Source organism: Scyliorhinus torazame, chromosome 1 (assembly GCF_047496885.1).
Source record: "Scyliorhinus torazame isolate Kashiwa2021f chromosome 1, sScyTor2.1, whole genome shotgun sequence".
Lineage (NCBI taxonomy): Eukaryota > Metazoa > Chordata > Chondrichthyes > Carcharhiniformes > Scyliorhinidae > Scyliorhinus > Scyliorhinus torazame.
Window position 1 is genome coordinate 37,071,242 of NC_092707.1, and position 19,591 is coordinate 37,090,832.

Sequence of the window (19,591 nt, forward strand, 5' to 3'; positions counted from 1 at the left end):
TTGTCTCGCAGGATCACCATCTGATGAGGCCAGGCCATTTTGGAGTCGCTGCCCCCCCCCCCCGCCCCCGGCATCCAGGAGACCACCTCAGAGGACAGATCCGAGGAGACCACCATTGGGGTGTCATAGCTATACATAGAAACATACATAGAAAATAGAAGCAGGAGGAGGCCATTCGGCCCTTCGAGCCTGCTCCACCATTCATTATGATCATGGCTAATCATCAAGTTCAATACGCTGATCCCGCCTTCCCCCTATATCCCTCGATCCCTTTAGCCCCAAGTGCTAGGCCTAATTCCTTCTTCAAATCCCACAATGTTTTGGCCTCAAGTACTTTCTGTGATAGCGAATTCCACAGATTCACCACTCTCTGGGTGAAGAAATTTCTCCTCACCTCAGTCCTAAAAGGTTATCCTCAAAGGTTACCCTTATCCTCAAACTATGAGGCAGCACGGTAGCATTGTGGATAGCACAATTGCTTCACAGCTCCAGGGTCCCAGGTTCGATTCCGGCTTGGGTCACTGTCTGTGCGGAGTCTGCACATCCTCCCCGTGTGTGCGTGGGTTTCCTCCGGGTGCTCCGGTTTCCTCCCACAGTCCAAAGATGTGCAGGTTAGGTGGATTGGCCATGATAAATTGCCCTTAGTGTCCAAAATTGCCCTTAGGGTTGGGTGGGGTTACTGGGTTATGGGGATAGGGTGGAGGTGTGGACCTTGGGTAGGGTGCTCTTTCCAAGAGCCGGTGCAGACTCGATGGGCCGAATGGCCTCCTTCTGCACTGTAAATTCTATGATGACCCCTAATTCCTAGTTCTGGACTCCCCCACCATCGGGAACATTCTTTCTGAATCTACCCTGTCAAATCCTGTTAGAATTTTGTACGTTTCTATGAGATCCCCTCTCACTCTTCCAAACTCCAATGAATATAATCCTAACCGACTTAGTCTCTCCTCATATGACACTCCCGCCATCCCAGCAACCAGCCTGGTAAACTCCCACCATAGCAAAAACATAATTCCTCAGATAAGGACACCAAAATTGCACACAAGGATGGTCTTGCTATGGAGGGAGTGCAGCGAATGATTACCAGGATCCCTGCCGCCGCCTGTCCATCATCTGGCTCGTCCTCGTGCTCGTCTTCTAGCCCTTTCTGGCCTGCCTCCTCCTCTTCCTCAGATGAGGTTGCATGCCCCTCCTTCTCCTTCTGCTTCTCCAGCTGTCTCCTGCTATTGTGTCAGATTGTGGAGGGCAGAGCAGCTCACCACAAAGCATAGGACCCTCCGGGGCGGGAGGGGGGGGGGCAGGGTGAGGGGGGGGGGGGGGGACTGCAAGGCACCGCCAAAGTAGCCAAGGCATCAGATCGGCATTTTCGACACCCAAGGCACAGCTCAACAACAATATGGGTGGCAACGTGGGCCTCATTATAATGGGTCTCTGCTTCGGGCTCAGGCCTCTGCACCGGCATCATCAGCCATGACCTCAGCGGGTAATCCTTGTCCCTCATGATTCATCCTGGTGTGGTCCTCAAAGACACCGGGGATCTCAAGGTGCCCCAGGATATAGTTGTCATGCATGTTTCCTGAGTAGTGGGCACACACGTGTATGATTCAGAGGCGCACATGATCTGAGAACTCATCCCCAGCCACATCAGGAGTCCCTAAATCCCAGACAACAGACCTCTGCAGGAACATTAGGGAGACAGTGCTCAGCTGCCCTCCACTCAACACACATATTTACCCTTTGGACACAAGACGGTCAACAGTAGTGAAGCCCTGCTCTTAAGTGTTTGATTGTTGGCAGCTGCTTCTATTGTGTTGACGCTTCTAGAGTTCAGGCACACTGTTCAGGCATCAAAGTTTGCTGGACATACGGTGCACTAATCATCGTCTGGGACATGGAGACGTGGAGAGGATGTTTCCACTTGTAGGAAAAACTAGAACCAGAGGACACTGTCATAATATCCATTCGTGTATATATAATGCGATGCAGACAGGCAGTGATCGACACATAGGATGACCAGTGAACATACAACACTGATGTCATCAAAGCCTGCAAAGAAACATTTGCCAGGCACGGGATACCACTCACAGTAATGAGTGACAATGGTCCATGCTTCTACAGCCAAGAATGGTCTGATTTTGCACAGTCCTACAACTTCCGTCATGTCACCTCCAGTCCCCACTACCCGCAATCAAACGGGAAGGCCGAGAAAGGGGTCCATATTGCCAAGCGGTTATTGCGCAAGGCTGCAGACTCAGGCTCCGACTTCAACTTAGCGATGCTGGCATAAGGGCAACCCCTCTGTCGACTGGTTTGCCTCCGGCGCAGCTGCTCATGAATCACACCCTGAGGACCACTGTTCTAGCCATCCATGTTCCAGACCTTGAGCACCTCACGATGCTGCAAAAAGTGCAGCGATCCCGGGACCAGCAGAAGATCACATATGATGCTTATGCTACGGATCTGCCTGCACTGGCTCCAGCCGATCATGTTCGCGTCCAGTTGCCTGAGGGCGGTTGGTCAGCCCCAGCTGTTGTTGTCAAGCAGGTCGCCCCGAGGTCTTTCATTGTTCGAATGGCTGACGGCTCCATTCTCCGGCGCAACAGAAGGGCGTTGCGAAGAGTTCCATGCCCACCACCTGACCGCAGTGCTCCGCCAGTTATCATGCTTCCTCCGGATGTCTCCTGCCACGAGGCCACCGATCTGCCAGCGATCCCGTCTGCCCACGCGACCACCACAATGGCAGCGATCCCACCTCTCCACGTGCTGGCGGCTCCTGATCCACCTCGGCGGCGATCGACAAGAATTCGTCGCCCACCACAAAGACTGAATCTATAGACTTAACTCTTGCAAATTTTGTTCAGTTTGCTCTGCATCTGCACGATCGACACCTTCCCATGTACATATGTTCATTCACTCACCACTTGTACATAGTCAGGCATGTATATACCTCCACGTTCCAGAATATTTTTTTTTTAAAAGAGAGATGTCATAATATCCACTCATGTATATAATGAGATGCAGACAGGCAGTGATTGACACATAGGACGACCAGTGAACATACAACACAGAACAGCCAATCACCAGACATGACACTACCACTATAAAGCCCACAGGACATTAAGTTTCCCGCTCTCTCGGGACCCAGCTATTGAGACAGTCAGAGTCCACGAGCTAGCGAACACAACCACCATGCGGTAGCTAGTAAGTCTGGTCAGGCCAGTATGAGGTCATCAGTCAGATTAGTAGAGTGTCAACCCACAGCTGAATATGTACAGCAGTTCTCAAGTTGAATAAAACAGTGTTGGATCATCTTCTATGTCAGACGTCTGTTTCTAACTTCACTGCATCGAGTTGCAGTCCACGTCGAACCAACCTGCCTAACACATCAGACACCATCTCAGACTAAAGGGCCGATCCTTTAAAACAGAGATGAGGAGGAATTTCTTCAGCCAGAGGGTGGTGAATCTGTGGAACTCTTTGCCGAAGAAGGCTGTGGAGGCCAAATCACTGAGTGTCTTTAAGACAGAGATAGATAGGTTCTTGATTAATTAGAGAATCAAGGGTTAAGGGAATAAGGCAGGAGAATGGGGATGAGAAAAAATATCAGCGTGAAATGTTATCACAACTAACAAGGCTAATTCCTCATTTGAAATAGCCTGCAGCTGTGAAACTAGAGGCTGCTCACAGTCAAAGGGGGTGAAATTGAATTTCAGGATAGAAGCCGCAGCGGGGCTCTGTCCCGGAAGAGTTTGGTAGGACAGACAGGCTCTCGTTAATGAGATTGAAATGAATGCAAATGAGGGTTAATAATATTCTTGCCATTTTGGACTCGCCATTGGAAGCAGGTCAGGTGAAACGCAAGATGGTTCATGCCCAGCGCAAATCTCAATTTTGCCTCCACTGCTATTCACCTGGCACCTCCCGATCTGTGCCAGGTGTAACTTGGTCGCTGAATCGCACCCTTTGCTGGGATACACATGAATGTTCTTCATATCAATGTCCTTTTCACATTTAAAAAAATGTTTCACCATCATTTAATCTATTTGATTTCTATGCACATTACCTGGACTTCCCCAAAGTGCGCATTCTTCTTTTTGGCTCCTCGTAAAAGGCATTTTCCACATTTTCTTGACAAAAGTGTATCATTTTACAACTCTAAGCTTAATGAGATGTCTCATTAAATTGATCTCGAATATCATAATGCAAAGAAATAGTAAGATATTCACCAAGAAATTTGAAATACGGCCCATCTGAAAATGGATCATTCCTCCCAGACTGCACTGAAGGCTTCAATTGGGATCAAGTGTAGCAATCTGCGTGGGGAGTACATTATGGTTAATTTCTTTGTTGTGAAGTGCTTTGAAATATGAAAAGGTGTAACATTATTCCAAGATTTATCAATATTAATGGCAGCGTGAGGTTGTAATGCCTGTTTTATCATGATAGAATTAGCCTGCAAACTGAGACCATGGGTGGGATTCTCCGACCCCCCACCGGGTTGGTGAATCGCCAGGGGGGGCGGCGTGAATCCCGCCCCCGCCTGCTGCCGAATTCTCCGCCGCCGGGAATTTGGCGGGGGCAGGAATCGCGCCGGTCAGTGGCCGCTCCGGCGAATCTCCAGCCCACGATGGGCCGAGTGGCCACCCGTTTTTGGCCAGTCCCGCCGGAGTATATTACACCAGGTGTTTGCCGGCGGGACCTGGCTGTGCAGGCGACCTCCGGTGTCCTCAGGGGGGGGGGGGGGGGGGGGGGGGGGTGCGGGGGGGGGGGGGGGTGCTCCCACGGTGGCTTGGCCCGCGATCGGGGTCCACCAATCCGCGGGCAGGCCTGTGCCGTGGGGGCACCTCTATTCTTCCATGTCGGCCACTATGGTCCTCCGCGATGGCCGACGCGGAGATGAACCCCCACTGCGCATGCGCTGGGATGACGCCAGCACACGCTGGCGCTCCCGCACGTGCGCCAACTGGCGGAGGCCCTTTGGCGCCGGTTGGCGTGGCGCCAAGCCCCTTCCGCACTGCCCGGCGGGCCGCAAACCACTCCGACACTGGCCTGCCCTCTGAAGGTGCGGAGGATTCCGCACCTTCGGGGCGGCCCAATGCCGGAGTGGTTCACGCCACTCCTTCCTGCCGGAGTTGCCCGCCCCGCCAATTCCCGCAGAATCCCGCCCCATATCTGAACATTTTAGTATCAGTGTACCATATAGTATCACAAGAGGGGTTAATAATAGCCACATCAGACAATGTCAAATTACAGATCAGTGATTACTACAAAGTATTGCTCAAAGCCCAGTGCAAATATTAATAACAATAATACACAAATATCAGAATTGTGTTTATTAAAATCTGAATGACCATATCAGGTGTACATACAATTTAAATTAGCACCAACAAATAAATATACATTTCATTAATTGATTGTAGTGGAAATCTGAGAGAATATCACAATGGATAGAGGTCAATGTAGCCAACCTGACCAACCTTGCCTCTGCTAATTCTTTGACAGATTGTCCAATTAATACCATGAATGCCACGCACCTGCCACCTCACCCATTTTTCCCTCCCATAAATTAATTTTAGTTACTTTAAATCTATTTTCTGACTACCAACCCTGCTGCCAGTGCAAACAGTTCCTCTCTCTCCACCCTTCAAACCCTTTTAGAAGTTTGAATGTGCCCATTAAATCTCCTCTGCTCTGAGTACATGGTAGCACAGTGGTTAGCAGTGTTGCTTCACAGCGCCAGGGTCCCAGGTTCAATTCCCGGCTTGAGTCACTGTCTGTGCGGAGTCTGCACGTTCTCCGTGTCTGCGTGGGTTTCCTCCGGGTGCTCCGGTTTCCTCCCACAAGTCCCGAAAGACATGCTGTTAGGTGAATTGATCATTCTGAATTCTCCCTCTGTGTACCCAAACAGGCGCCGGAATGTGGCGACAAGGGGCTTTTCAAGGTAACTTCATTGCAGTGTTAATGTAAGCCTACTTGTGACAATAAAGATTATTATAGGAGAATAATCCCAGTTACTCCAAACTACCCACCAATTGAAGTTCTCCATGTGAAACACCAGTAATCGACTTGAAAGTTTGAAATCAGAAGCTCAGTGTGTCAAAAATTTTATTCAGGCAAAGCATAGATTATAGGATTGTGCGTCACGCCAACATATTTGTTACGTTGTTCGGAGGTGATGGCTTGCTAACACTGACATTTTTACACATCACTCCAGTACCCACATAGCACCAATTTTCCTGGTTAGATTAAGATACACCAGCCAGCTTGTTCTTTCAGGCAGATAGTAACATCATAGAAAATTTTATAATCAGACAGTGTCAAATTTTCATTCAGCGTCTGGTTATTCCACTCCAGATAACAACTGGACATTGGGATTCCGGGCAAATTCCCAAAATGTTGTTTAATATGTCTAATGGGTAAGAAAGGGCTCATGGAAAAAGGTTGCCTGGAGCACGAAATATCCATGGGTATGACTGTAACCCGAACACTTTTCACCGGCTGGAAAAGACAAGCATAAAATACTGTAAGCCAAACAAGGAAATGCAGTCTGTGTACAAGGTACATCACTAATCTTACTGTATTCAGTAGGAAATTCAATGCTTCCTGCTGTTGCCGGAAAGGAGGACAGACTCGACAATCAGTTCTCGAGTGTTGTAACCCTGGATCCTGCTCGATTGTGGTCATCAGTTGCGAGTGTACGATCACTGAATGCACTTTACATCCACACAAAGTTCTTTTTAAAAAAATGTATCACTATAAGCTTCCTGTTTGTCATCTCATACTCCCTGTATCGAATTTTTGGCCTTGTACTTTTTAGGTTGGCTCTCATAATCTCACCATTTTGTTCTATTTGGCTAGATTTGCGGCTGAATTCTCTGTTCCTGAGACCAAGTGTTGGCGCCGGCGCAGGATTTGTGGACTATCACGACAGCAAAACTGGCGACCGCACCTGGACCAGTTAAGCGACAGTTAAGGGGCGAGCATGGGAGCCACGTGGAGCACAATCAATTCCAATGAGAAACGGTGCGGGTTCCATCGGGTCCGAGATTGACACTCAGGAGGTTGACAAGCTGCAGCCGCATTATACACACTTCACTCCCCACACAAACCATCCCAACCAACAAGATGGAAGCGACGAGAGCAACATCACGCTTCACTGATGCCGAGCTGGAGACCCCCCGGGACGTGGTGGAGGAGAGGCCACCTTGTACCCCGGCCCAGGTAGGAGTCTGCCAGCCGCCGCTGTTTGCCTTTCCTGGGCGCAGGTGGCAGAGGTGGTCAGTGCCATCAGAAGCACCATCTGGACCGGCAGGCAGTGAAGAAAGAAACTGCACAACCTCCTTAGGCAGCCATGGTGAGTAGGCAGCACTGTGCCCCTGGCACAAACCCCCTCCCACACACCTGTAACCTGACGGGCAGCACGGTAGCATAGTGGGTAGCACTGTTGCTTCACAGCGCCAGGGTCCCAGGTTCAATTCCCCACTGGGTCACTGTCTGTGCGGAGTCTGCACGTTCTCCCTGTGTGTGCGTGGGTTTCCTCCGGGTGCTCCGGTTTCCTCCCACAGTCCAAAGATGTGCAGGTCAGCTGCATTGGCCATTCTAAATTGCCCTTAGCGTCCAAAAAGGTTAGGTGGGGTTACGGGGTTAAAGGAGATAGGGTGGAGGCGTGGGGCTCAGTAGGGTGCTCTTTCCAAGAGCCGGTGCAGATTCGATGGGTTGAATGGCCTCCTTCGGCACTGTAAATTCTATGATTCTGACACCCCCCCCACCACATGCGCAACCATACCGGCCGCCGTGGCCGGGTGCCCTGGCCCCTGAGGCCACCAGCTACCCACCTCCTGGGCTGCATGTGTCGGAGTGTCTAACACTGTTGTTTTCTGTCCCCGCCCCCTCCAACTCCTGCCCAAGGAGAAGGCCGTCCATATCCGCTGTGAGCGGGAGAAAACTTGGAGGGGGGACCGCTGGACCTGCGGCCCCTCACCATGGCTGAACAGAGGGCCGTGGTCGGTGGCCCAGAGGAAAGGAAAGTCGCCGGGGTGGAGGTCGGTCGTGGATGAGGAAGTGAGACCCTGCTGAGCAGTGGTTCCCCATGCCACGTGTGTCAACTGCCCACCAACACCACCCCCACACTACCCTCACCTCCACGCCACCCTCACCCCACAACCCCGATTCCACCCCCCACCCCCCCCCTGCGCCTTGTCTTGCAGGGCCTGCTGGGGATGGGTTGGGACCATCTGGCACACCCCGCCCCCAGCCAGAGCCACAGCCTGAGCTCCCCACGTGAGCCGAGCAGTGACAAGGACAGCAGCACGATCGCAGCCTCGGTGCGAGGTGCAAGACACCCTAGAGCTCGAGCCCGGGGATGATACTGATTTCCCCTCACTGCTGTCTCCAACACCCTCCACCATCCCAGAGACACTCGCCTCGGTTGGGCACTTCAGTGAAGAGGTTCCTGGGAGACTATCTGGTGCTCACCACACAGATGCTCTGGTACATCAGGTGGAGGTAGGAACGCTCGAACGGGCGGACGGTTGGAGGGCAGGCTGACCCAAGGAACTAGCTACTATCCAGAAGGCTTCTGGAACGGACAGACCCATCTATAGTGGAGATGCAGTCGCGAGACAAGGGCAATATGAGGGGTTGTAGGCGAGCATCCAGCACCTGCAGGTGCAGTTCGAGGTGAGCGTCTCTGGGATGGTGGAGGGTGTTGGAGGAGTCCAATCATGTAGAGGAGCAGGAGGTGGTGCCGACCATGAGTGCCACCCACACCAACACCGCACGGGTGGTGTCCGCGGTGGAGGCATTGGGGCGAGGGTTGTGGCTATGGTTCAGCATGTCCAAGGCCTGGAGCACTCTGTGCGGGTGCTGGCTGAGGCCCAGGACAGGGCGGCCGTCTCACAGACAGCCATGAGCCAGAACACTTGGACATTGCAGCGACGCTCCTGATTGTGGATCAGTCACAGCGGGTCATGGCTGGGATCGGCGGCGGCATTGCCCAGGCGCTGGCAGACGTGGTATAGATACAGAGGGAGGTGGCCCAGTCCCAGGGGGAGATGGTGCAGTCACTGGCTGATCTGTCACAGAACCAGAACCGGTGGCACAGTCGCAGGGTGATGTGGTGCAGTCCCTGATTGGGATGGTCCACTCCCTGTGCTCCATGGTCACGAGCAAGCAGACCCTGGTTGAGACCAGAGCGGGCCTCCAGGTCTGGCAGTGCCAGGTTGCGGGGGGGGGGGGGGGGGGCCTCAGCGGATAGCTCTGCTCGCTCCTTCATCCCATAGAGTAGTCCAGGGGCCATTGGGCATCCCGAAGGAGGAGGAGGTGATGGGGAGAACGTGCAGACTCTGCACAGAGAGTGACCCAAATGGGAATTGAACCTGGGACCCAGGAGCTGTGAAGCAACAGTGCTAACCACTGTGCCACCATGCCACATACTTCAGGGTTACAATCTCAGAGTGCCAGGATTCTCCGGTCCCACGGCCAGGTTCTGACGCCGGCATCAAAAGCGGCGTGAGCCCCCCATGGAATTAGCCTGCCCGCCGATCGATAGGCCCCGATCGCGGGCCAGGCCACCGTGGAGGCCCCCCCTGGAGTCGGACCCCCCCCGCTCCCCCGACCAGGATGGTCCCCGCAGCCAGAACTCCGAGGTCCCAGCGGTTGGACCACACGTAACCTACACCGGCGGGACTCAGCCGAACTTGGCGGGCACTCGGCCCGTCGAGGCGCGGAGAATTGACGGGGTGGGGTCGCTTTCAACGGCCCCCGGCCGGCGCGGCGGCAACCCCGCGGGCCCCGGAGAATCGGCGCCGGAGAATCGGCTGGCGTCGGAGTGGCGTGGCAGGAATCTCGCGCCACCCCCCCCTGCCGATTCTCTGACCCGGCACGGGATTGGAGAATCCCGGCCCAGAGCTGCCTTCATGAAAGTGAACCCGCGAAAGTGCTGGGCCCCGATGGACTCCCTGGGCGAGCGCTCAGAGCCTGCGCAGACCAGCTGGCGAGTGTATTCGCAGATATCTTCACCACCTCACTCCTCCACTCTGAGGTCCCCACCTCCTTCAAGAAGATCACCATAATACCAGCACCAAAGAAGAACAAGGTGGCCTGCCTCAACGACTACCGACCGGTGGCCCTGACAGCTATTATCATGAAAGTTTAGAGCAGCTAGTCATAAGACGGATCAACGCCAGCCTCCCAGATGGTCTCGATCCACTGCAGTTTGCTTATCACCGCATCCAGTCCACAGCAGATGCTATCTCCCTGGCTCTACAATCAACACTCGGACACCTCAACAACAAGGACACCGATGTAAGACTGCTGTTCATCGACTACAGCTCCGCCTTCAACACCATTATCCCGACAAGACTAATAACCAAACTCTGCAATCTTGGACTTGACCCTTCCTTGTGCAGCTGGATCCTTGACTTCCTCACCAACAGACCACAATCTGTCAGGGTAGGTAACAGCACCTCCTCCACAATAGTCCTCAACACCGGGGCCCCGCAAGGATGTGTGCTCAGTCCTCTACTGTACTCCCTATACACACGACGTGTGGCAAGATTTAACTCCAACTCGATCTATAAGTTTGCAGATGATACGACTATGGTGGGTGGTATCTCAAACAACGACGAGTCAGACTACAGAAGGGAGATAAATCACTTGGTTGCATGGTGTACCGAAAACAACCTCTCTCTAAATGTCGGATAAGATCAAGGAATTGATCATTGACTTCAGGAAGCGGAGTACGACACACACCGACGTCTGCATCAATGGCTCCGAAGTGGGGATGGTCGATAGCTTTAAGTTCCTGGGGGTAACCATCACCAACAATCTGTCCTGGTCCACTCGCGTTGATGCAACAGTCAAGAAAGCCCAACAACGTCTCTACTTCCAATGGAAGCTAAAGAAATTCAGCATGTCTGCATCGACGCTCACAAACTTCTACAGATGTGCGATGGAGACCATCCTATCCAGCTGCATCACAGCGTGGTATGGCAACTGCTCAGCCCAAGATCGCAATAAACCGCAGAGTGTGGTGAACTCAGCCCAATGCATCACACAAGCTTGCCACCCCCACATTGATTCTGTATACACCTCCCACTGCCTCAAGAAGGCAGACAGCATTGTCAGAGACCCCACCCACCCAGGCATTGCCTTCTTCCAGACCCTTCCATCAGGCAGATGGTACAGAAGTCTGAAGACCCGAACATCCAGACATAGGAACAGCTTCTTCCCCACAGCTACTAGACTCCTCAACGACTCCCCCTCGAACTGATCTGTTTCCTGTAAGAACACTATTCACGACGCCCTATGCTGCTCTTGCTAATGTAGTATTTGCTTTGTTTGGCCATTGTTCCGCACTGTAACCAATTACTTATTTGTCGATTTACTTTGTCGATTATTCTTTTGTCTACTGTGTACGCACTGTATACGTCCCCTTGGCCGCAGGAAAATACGGTTCTCTGTACTTTGGTACATGTGACAATAAATCAATCAATCAATCAAAGGGCTTTTTCTGCACTGTATTATTCTGTGATTCTGTGTAATTCTGTCTGCAGGGGGTGAAAGGCTGACATGTTAGCATGGTGTGCACCCGTGCCCACCAGAACCTCCAGGCTACACAGTGCCCCGGTTGGCACTGTGGACTCTGCTTCTGCATGTGTTCCCCCCTCTCCTACCCACAACACTGCACCCCTGGCCCCGTCAATGCCCGGCACCGTGAGGACTCTGGCCCTGGCACGCAACCCTGCTGCCGGGGGTACCGCCAGCTGGTGCCGCCCTTACCAGCGGTACACTCCACAGCCCTCGTCCGACGTCCCTGTCGGGACTACTGTGGGCGTTGCCATTGGGTGGGCCGCATGATGCCCCTACGGCAGGTGGCAGACGGAATGGGGGGATGGTGTGGCGGAGGTTGGGAGCTGGGGTACGGGTGTGTGTGGAGGTTGGCGGGGGGGTTGGAGACACCCATACGGCCGGTGTCCCTCTGCAGAACCGAGGGCCAAGGTGAGTGGTCAGTGGAGTGCACAGCAAGAGTTCGGGCTTGCAGGCCGCGGCAATGGCGGTCTGTGCCTAGACACCCCCCAGTCCTGTGGCCTGTTCCCCATCACCCCTTACCGCCAAGCCAGCAAGATGAGTGTCTGGCCCGGCAGCCCACGTTCACACCTCCCCATGTCCTACCTCCTCTCTCCCTCGCCAGACACCACGCTGGTTTCACGATTTTTAAAAGCACAAGTGAACCGCGCCGTCAGGAACTTGGCCCATTGGAGGCGGAGGCCCCGGAGAAAACAGGGTCGGGCCCGCTAATGGAGCGGGAATCTCCGACTCCATGCCGGTTCAGAGAATCGCCGGGGGACAGCGTGAATTCCGCCCCCGCCGGCCGCCGAATTCTTCGGCACCGGAGATTCGGCGGGGGCGGGAATCGCGCCGTGCTGGTTCGGCGCCCCCCCCCCCCCCCCGCCCCGCCCGGCGATTCTCCGACCTGTGATGGGCTGAAGTCCCGCTGCTGTAATGCCGGTCCCGCCGGCGTGAATTATACCACCCCCCTTACTGGCGGGACCAGGCGGCGCGAGCGGGCTCCAGGGTCCTGGGGGGGGCGATCTGGCCCTAGGGGGGTGCCCCCACGGTGGCCTGGCCCGCGGTCGGGACCCACCGATCCACGGGTGGGCATGTGCCGTGGGGGCACTCTTTTACTACGCGTCGGCCGTGTTGGTCTCCACGATGGCCGACACTTAGGTGACCCCCCTGCGCATGCGTGGGGATGACGTCAGCAGCCGCTGACCCTCCCGCGCATGTGCGGACTTCCGCCGGCCGGTGGAGTCCCTTCGACCCCGGCGGGCGTGGCACCAAAGGCCTTCCATGCCAGCCGGTGGGACGGCAACCACTCCGGCATGGGCCTAGCCCCTAAAGGTGAGGGCTTGGCCCCTAAATGTGCGGATTGGGGCGGCCCGACACCGGAGTGGTTCATGCCACTCCATCCCGCCGGGACCCCCCGCCCCACCGGGTAGGGAAGAATCCCGCCCATGATATGCAAACGGTGTTTACTGTACGTGCATTCTGGACCGCATTGACGCCCCTGTCGAGGCGGCGGCGTAAAACTGCCACCCACCATGATTTCAGAGTCAAAACCAATTCACTGCCCAATCACATTTCCCGATCCTGGCAGCAGCGTCAGAAATCCCGCCCTGGATTTTTAAGAACTCACCACTCAGTATCTAGCAGAGCTTGAATCTATCAAATCATTCAAATACGTTTCAAGCCTTTAGGCCTCAACTGAGCAGGAACACAAACTGAGAAACGGTGACCAAAGCTTTCAAAATGATTTTCAGAATGTCGTCCTTCATGCCAGCAGTGTCCAATAGCTAGAGATAAAGTCACCATTGCCCCTTATGGCCATAGGCTGCTTTCTCCTTTAAGGGGCAGAGCTGACTGGTGGTGATTTAACCTGAGCTGTGGTTAACCTAACCACACTTCAGGCAAGGGGTAAGGTTGGGAAGGCCGGGCCTTCACAAATAACCTCAGCTGGTACGGGAATTGAACCCACGCTGCTGGCCTCGCTCTACATCACAAACTAATTGTCTAGCCAGCTGAGCAGGGGGATGAAATCAATTGGATAGCTCCACCAATGACACTATGGGCTGAATGGCCTCTTTTTGTGCCATACCATTCTACCCTCAAGATGAAGAGGAAAAGGTCAGGAGGTTAAATCAGGAAATCAACACCAACTTATAGAGTTGCTTCACAGGAGCACTTATCAACAGAATATTGCATCAAGCAACATAAGTAACTATTAGCACAAATGACTGAAAGCTTGGTCAAACAGGTAGATTTTAAGGAGCATCTTAAAAGGAGAAGAGAAAGCTAGAGATACGGAAAGATTTAAGGAGGACTTTCCAGAACTTAGGCACCTGAAGTTGGGTTCAGGTGATCTAACAAAACATCTTTGTGCATTGTGGGCCCAGTTCGGGTAGATATCTTCTACTAGCCTGCCTCATCATGTGGCCATTGAGCCTGATTGCTGATTGATATAAATTGAGCCCATTTTATTTTTAGAAAATTCCTGTACTTTGGAACTATACCAGGTGATATTTTACCTCAACATCCCAGGGGATAACATCCAACAGACAGCCCTGCTGTAAACAACGTTCAGCTTCTTCTGCAAGAAAGTCCCATCTAGCATTTCCAGCAACGTTTCCTGTTGGGTCTGCAGGATCAAGAATCATCGGCCTAAAATAGTCAAAGAATGCAATAATCACCAGTCAAAAGATGCGTTTTCAAATGCTCATTCAACAGAATGCACAAAACTTTCAATTTGTATCTTTCAGGCACATTTTTGACACTGACGATAAACAATGACTATTTATGTGAAGCATTCACAGTAGAAGAGACATTACAAACTAACTCTGATCAATCATTTGCAAGTAAATAATAATTTGAGCCAAACTTTTCCGCCTAATTAAATGCTTCACTTTTCCTCCCTTCTTTTTCTAGCTACAACCTAGATTTCCTACAGTGTAGAAGGAGGAATGTTTAATCCCGGTCATCTTTTGGGGGTGGTGCGGTGGCGCAGTGGTTAGAACTGCTGCCTCACTGCACCAGAAACCTGGGTTCAATTCCAGCCTTGGGTCACTGTCTGTGTGGAGTTTGCACGTTCTCCCCGTGTCTGCGTGGGTTTCCTCCGGGTGCTCCGGTTTCCTCCCACAGTCCAAAGACATGCAGGGTAGGTGGATTGACCATGATAAATTGCCCTTTAGTGTCCAGGGATGTGCAGGTTAGGTTATGGGTTGGGTTTTACAAGGATAGGGTTGGGTGGAAGGGAGAGTGTAAATGGGTAGCTCATTTGAAGGGTTCGCCGCAGACCCAATGGGCCGTTTGGCCTCCTTCTGCACTGTAGGGAATCTATGAGGCCATTTGGCCCATCGAGTCTGCACCGACCCTCTGAAACGGCACCCCTCCTAGGGTCAGGTCCCCACCCTATCTCCATAACCCATTAACCCGCCTAACCTTTTGCACACTCAGGGGCAATTTAGCATGGCCAATCCACCTAACCTGCAAATCTTTGGATTATGGGAGGAAATCCACGCAGACACGGGGAGAAAGTGCAAACTCCACACAGTCACCCGAGGCCGGATTTGAACCCAAGTCCCTGTGAGGCAGCAGTGCTAACCACCGTGCCACCCAATTAGATATCAGGGGCGAAATTCTCCTACCCACCCCGCCACATTTCTGCCCCGACCGGCCGGCAGGAGTCTCCGTAACACCGGCCGGTCAATGGGGTTTCCCATTGTGGGGCAGCCCCACGCCGTCGGGAAACCCCCGGGCGCCGGCAAAACGGAGACTCCCGTCGGCGGAGAATGACGCCCCTGGTCTCCGCTGATGCCATTCCTCGCGTAGCTATTGAGATGTGCATAGAATGACCAGCGATGATTTTGTCACCAAATAATCCCATTTCCTCAGGGAACGTTTATTTTGTTCATAATAAAATTAGATTCCGATTAATTGTATTTATCAAAGTCATATTTGTATAAGTAACTAATTCCTGTCAGAGCCTTGTGGCACACCTTACATAAGCCTTAGGATGTGCGCTTTCTTAAAGGCAGGAACATAATTTGTATTCCCGGATCCTTTTGTCCCTCTACTACTCCATATAGATTCTTATTTTCCAAGTGAATATGTGACCTCCTCATTTCTCTTACTAAATAAAACAAACTTTGATTAAGGAACCTTCTAAAATGGCACAGGTGGGTGTATTTACCAAATGAACTATCATGGAAACTTCTAGATTCCTTCATTAGCTAATTTATATTACTTATGTCCATAATACCCAGTGGAAGAGCCAGAGGGGACAATAGGGGAGATATATTTTATACAGCAAGTTATGATGGTCTGGAACACATCAGCTGAAAGGATGTGGAAGCAGATCCAAGAATAATTTACAAAAATGCTTCGGATGAATATCTGAAAGGGAGGAGTTTGCAGGGCTATGGAGATATGGAGATAGGAGCAAGGGAATAAGATCAGTTCAACACCATCTTCAAAGAGTCGGAATAGATATGATGATGGCTGAAATCCCCTTTCTGTGCTGAGTTTTTTATCAGGAAACATAGAATTAATAAAAAGTCTAATTTACCTCGGTTCTGCAAGTTTTTTTGTGAGGAAACTGTCCAGACTGTCAAAGTTATAGTTGTCGGTCCAGAAGAGCCACAGTTCTCTATATCTGATAATCAATTCCATGATTGTGCAGAATCCTGCGGCAGTGTTGAAATTCTCTACCTCACCCACACTCTGCCATGCGTAGATGATCAACAGCTCCAGGGCGTACTTTGGTGGGAGGAACTCTCCATGTCGAAGTTTATTTTTGTATGGTCGCACATACTGTTGGGTAAAAAAAGAAGTCAATGCATATTCTTGCATAGCTACCTTCTTGTTCATAGCATCATAAACTTTACCAGGCAGTGCTCCCAGTTCAAAACCTCACTTGATTTTAGTGCAAAATGATTGGCGACCAAGGTGATGGGGGTATTATGGGCCAGGGTTTAGAGAACACCGAAGTATATCATGGAGTTCACCTGACCCACAATTTTAAATAGATTTTGGCTATGGGGAGCACAAGGGCCCACTTTACAGGTGTGATGCAACAGAGAGCTAAAGTATGTTTAAAACAAAACAATTTTTATTCTATGAACATACAGTAAACAGTTTATCAACTACCAATCCTGACCACCCCCAAAAGATACAGTACTCTATAGATAACTTTCCAAACAACATGCACAAGTTAAACCCTTTTAAAATAAAGAGAGCAGGTTTAAATGCTCTACAGAAACAGGTATTATTTTGAAATCATCAATGATCTGGAGACATTCCTTAGCTTGTAGAGAGAGATCATTATATAGCTGCTTGCTTTTAATGCCGCTATCCACCTCTGAAAACGAAACCAAAAACACACTATAGCTGCCAGCTCAAAAACGAAAGTGAAAGACAGACCAGCCCAGGTCCACCCAAACACTGACATCACTGCAGCTATTTGATAAACACCCATTTCTTAAAGGTACATCCACCTGACAGGGGGTTAAATGTTTTTAAATGTAGTGAGACATGAATCCAAGATCCCTCTCCTCATGCTGCCTCTGATTTCTGTTGCCAGTCACTTTGAATCATTAACATTTCACATTGGATACAATTTCTCTTTATTTATTCTGTCTAAACCCTTCATAATTTTAAACTCGACTCTCAAACTTCCTCTTAACTTGATCTTCTGCTGGTAAAACAGCCCAAGCTTCTCTAATCAATCCACGGAACTGGAGTTCTTCAGCCCTGCTGCCCAGAATTGGCCAAACTAGGGTGCGATCTACCAGCTGTTCATTCCAGTGGGAGATTCCAGTCCCACGCTAGCGAACAGGTTTCCCGGCAACGAAGGGCAGCACGGTAGCATTGTGGTTAGCACAGTTGCTTCACAACTCCACGGTCCCAGGTTCGATTCCTGGCTTGGGTCACTGTCTGTGTGGAGTCTGCACATTCTCCCCGTGTGCGCGTGGGTTTCCTCCGGGTGCTCCGCTTTCCTCCCACAGTCCAAAGATGTGCAGGTTCGGTGGATTGGTCATGCTAAATTGCCCTTGGGTTAGTTGTGGTTGCTGGGTTGCGGGGATAGGGTGGAGGTGTGGGCTTGGGTAGGATGCTCTTTCTTAGAGCCGGTGCAGATTCGATGGGCCAAGTGGCTTCCTTCTGCACTGTAAATTCTATGATTCTATGATGTGTGGAAATATTTTCTTTTGCACATTTGAGTGGTTGTGGGTTGGAATGCACTGTCTGACAGTGTGGTGGAGCCAGAGCTAATCAAGAATTCCAAAAGGGAATTGGATCATTCTCTGGAGATAAAAGGTTTGCAGGGGTACAGGGAGAAGTGGGACTGGATGGGTTACACCTGCTGAGAGCTGTCACCAATGTGACAGGCTGCATGGCCTTATTCCGTGCGTTAACATTCCATCATTCGATTCTATAACTCATCGGCTTTTCTTAATCCTTTCCAGACAGTAGCACTAGTCTCCTTCCATTACAGATGCTCCCAAACGGACATTTTTCTTCCTCTTCAGATATTATTTTTTTTCCAGTTTTTGAATTCTTTAAAATAAACTTTAAAACATTGAAATCCTGGCCATGGAATACAAAAACAAGGAAGTGATGCTGAGCCTTCATAAAACGCTCGGGGCGGGATTTACTGACTAACCCGCTGCGTGCTTTTCGCCAGCGGAGGCGGCCCACCAGCGGGATTTACCGAATCTGGTGTTGTCAACGGGATTTCCTGGTGACTGCACCCTTCGTTGCCGGGAAACCCGTTCGCTTGGGTGGGATTGGAATCTCCCACTGGAGTGAACAGCTGGTAGATCGCACCCTAGTTTGGCCGATTCTGGGCAGCAGGGCTGAAGGACTCCAGTTTCATTGATAGATTAGAGAAGCTTGGGCTGTTTTGCCAGCAGCAGATCAGGTTAAGAGGAAGTTTGGCAGACGTGTTTAAAATTATGAAGGATTTAGACAGAATAAAGAAAGAAAAATTGTATCCAATGTGAAATGTTAATGATGAGAGGGCAGTGATTCAAAGTGACTGGCAACAGAAATCATAGGCAGCATGAGGAAAGGGACCTTGGATTCATGTCTGACTACATTTAAAAACATTTAACCCCCCCCACCATCTGGCTTGGGCTTGCGAAATCCTACCAACTGTCCTGGCTTGAGACAATTCACACCTTTAACCTGTGATTATCCCTCGCTCTCGATTTGCACCTTCTGGACCTGTAAAGACTTAATTACCTGCAAAGACTCGCATTCAAAGTATCGCCTTGCATCATTGGCTTTGTCTATATATGCTATGTTTGTGTAACCTACCTCTTCACTCACCTGATGAAGGAGCTACGCTCCGAAAGCTAGTGATTCCACATAAACTGTTGGACTTTAACCTGGTGTTGTAAGACTTCTTACCGTGCCCACCCCAGTCCAATGCCAGCATCTCCAAATCATTACAATTATCCAGCTACTTTAACATGGCAGCACTGCCTACTGTTAGGTCCATCAACTGGGAAGGTCTGTCTGAAAGGGCCCTTACAGGTCAACTAGAGAACTCAGAAACACAGAGGTAGAAATTCACCAGCTCATGTTTTTCCACCTATTAATCTCACTGGGTTTAATAATATGGAGGGGCCGACCCCCTCCCATCACCACACCCTCCTGGAAACCATGTTCACTTGGAACCAACCTGTTAAATAGCCACCCATTGTGCAGCCATAAAGCACTGAGGGGCTGATTAACAAGTGCTGAATGCTACCATTGCCCCTCATAGCAAATCCTGCCCGCTGATGCTGCTGACCAATTGGATTGGCTGGCAGCGAGGACCCCAAGGCCTTGGATCAGGTAATTCTTCTCTCACAAGGATTTGGGTAGGTTAGGTAGGGGGACAGTGGGAGGGAGCAGGTAGGAACGAAGGAGGAGGGCCTCCTGATCTGTGCAACCACGCCACCCCTCCCACCTCTATGTTATAGGGATGATCTCTGGGATAGGCGGGAAGTGGTGGGATGGACGCCCACACAATTTTGTGTGCCTGCCTTTA

The 19,591-nt window shown here is 51.2% G+C and overlaps 1 protein-coding gene across 1 annotated transcript in view; it reads right to left on the reverse strand.

Annotated features, from left to right (window-relative positions):
* Window positions 1-5,318: 5,318 nt before the first annotated feature.
* Window positions 5,319-19,591, reverse strand: part of LOC140413224 (2'-5'-oligoadenylate synthase-like protein 2) — a 126,122-nt gene continuing 111,849 nt past the window's right edge. Inside the window, exons 8-10 of the mRNA XM_072500892.1 lie at window positions 16,124-16,368; window positions 14,088-14,220; window positions 5,319-6,498 (exon numbers count right to left, since the gene is read on the reverse strand). Of these exons, the coding sequence (XP_072356993.1) occupies window positions 6,241-6,498; window positions 14,088-14,220; window positions 16,124-16,368 (636 nt within the window). The 3' untranslated portion in view covers window positions 5,319-6,240. The remainder of the gene's footprint in view (window positions 6,499-14,087; window positions 14,221-16,123; window positions 16,369-19,591) is intronic.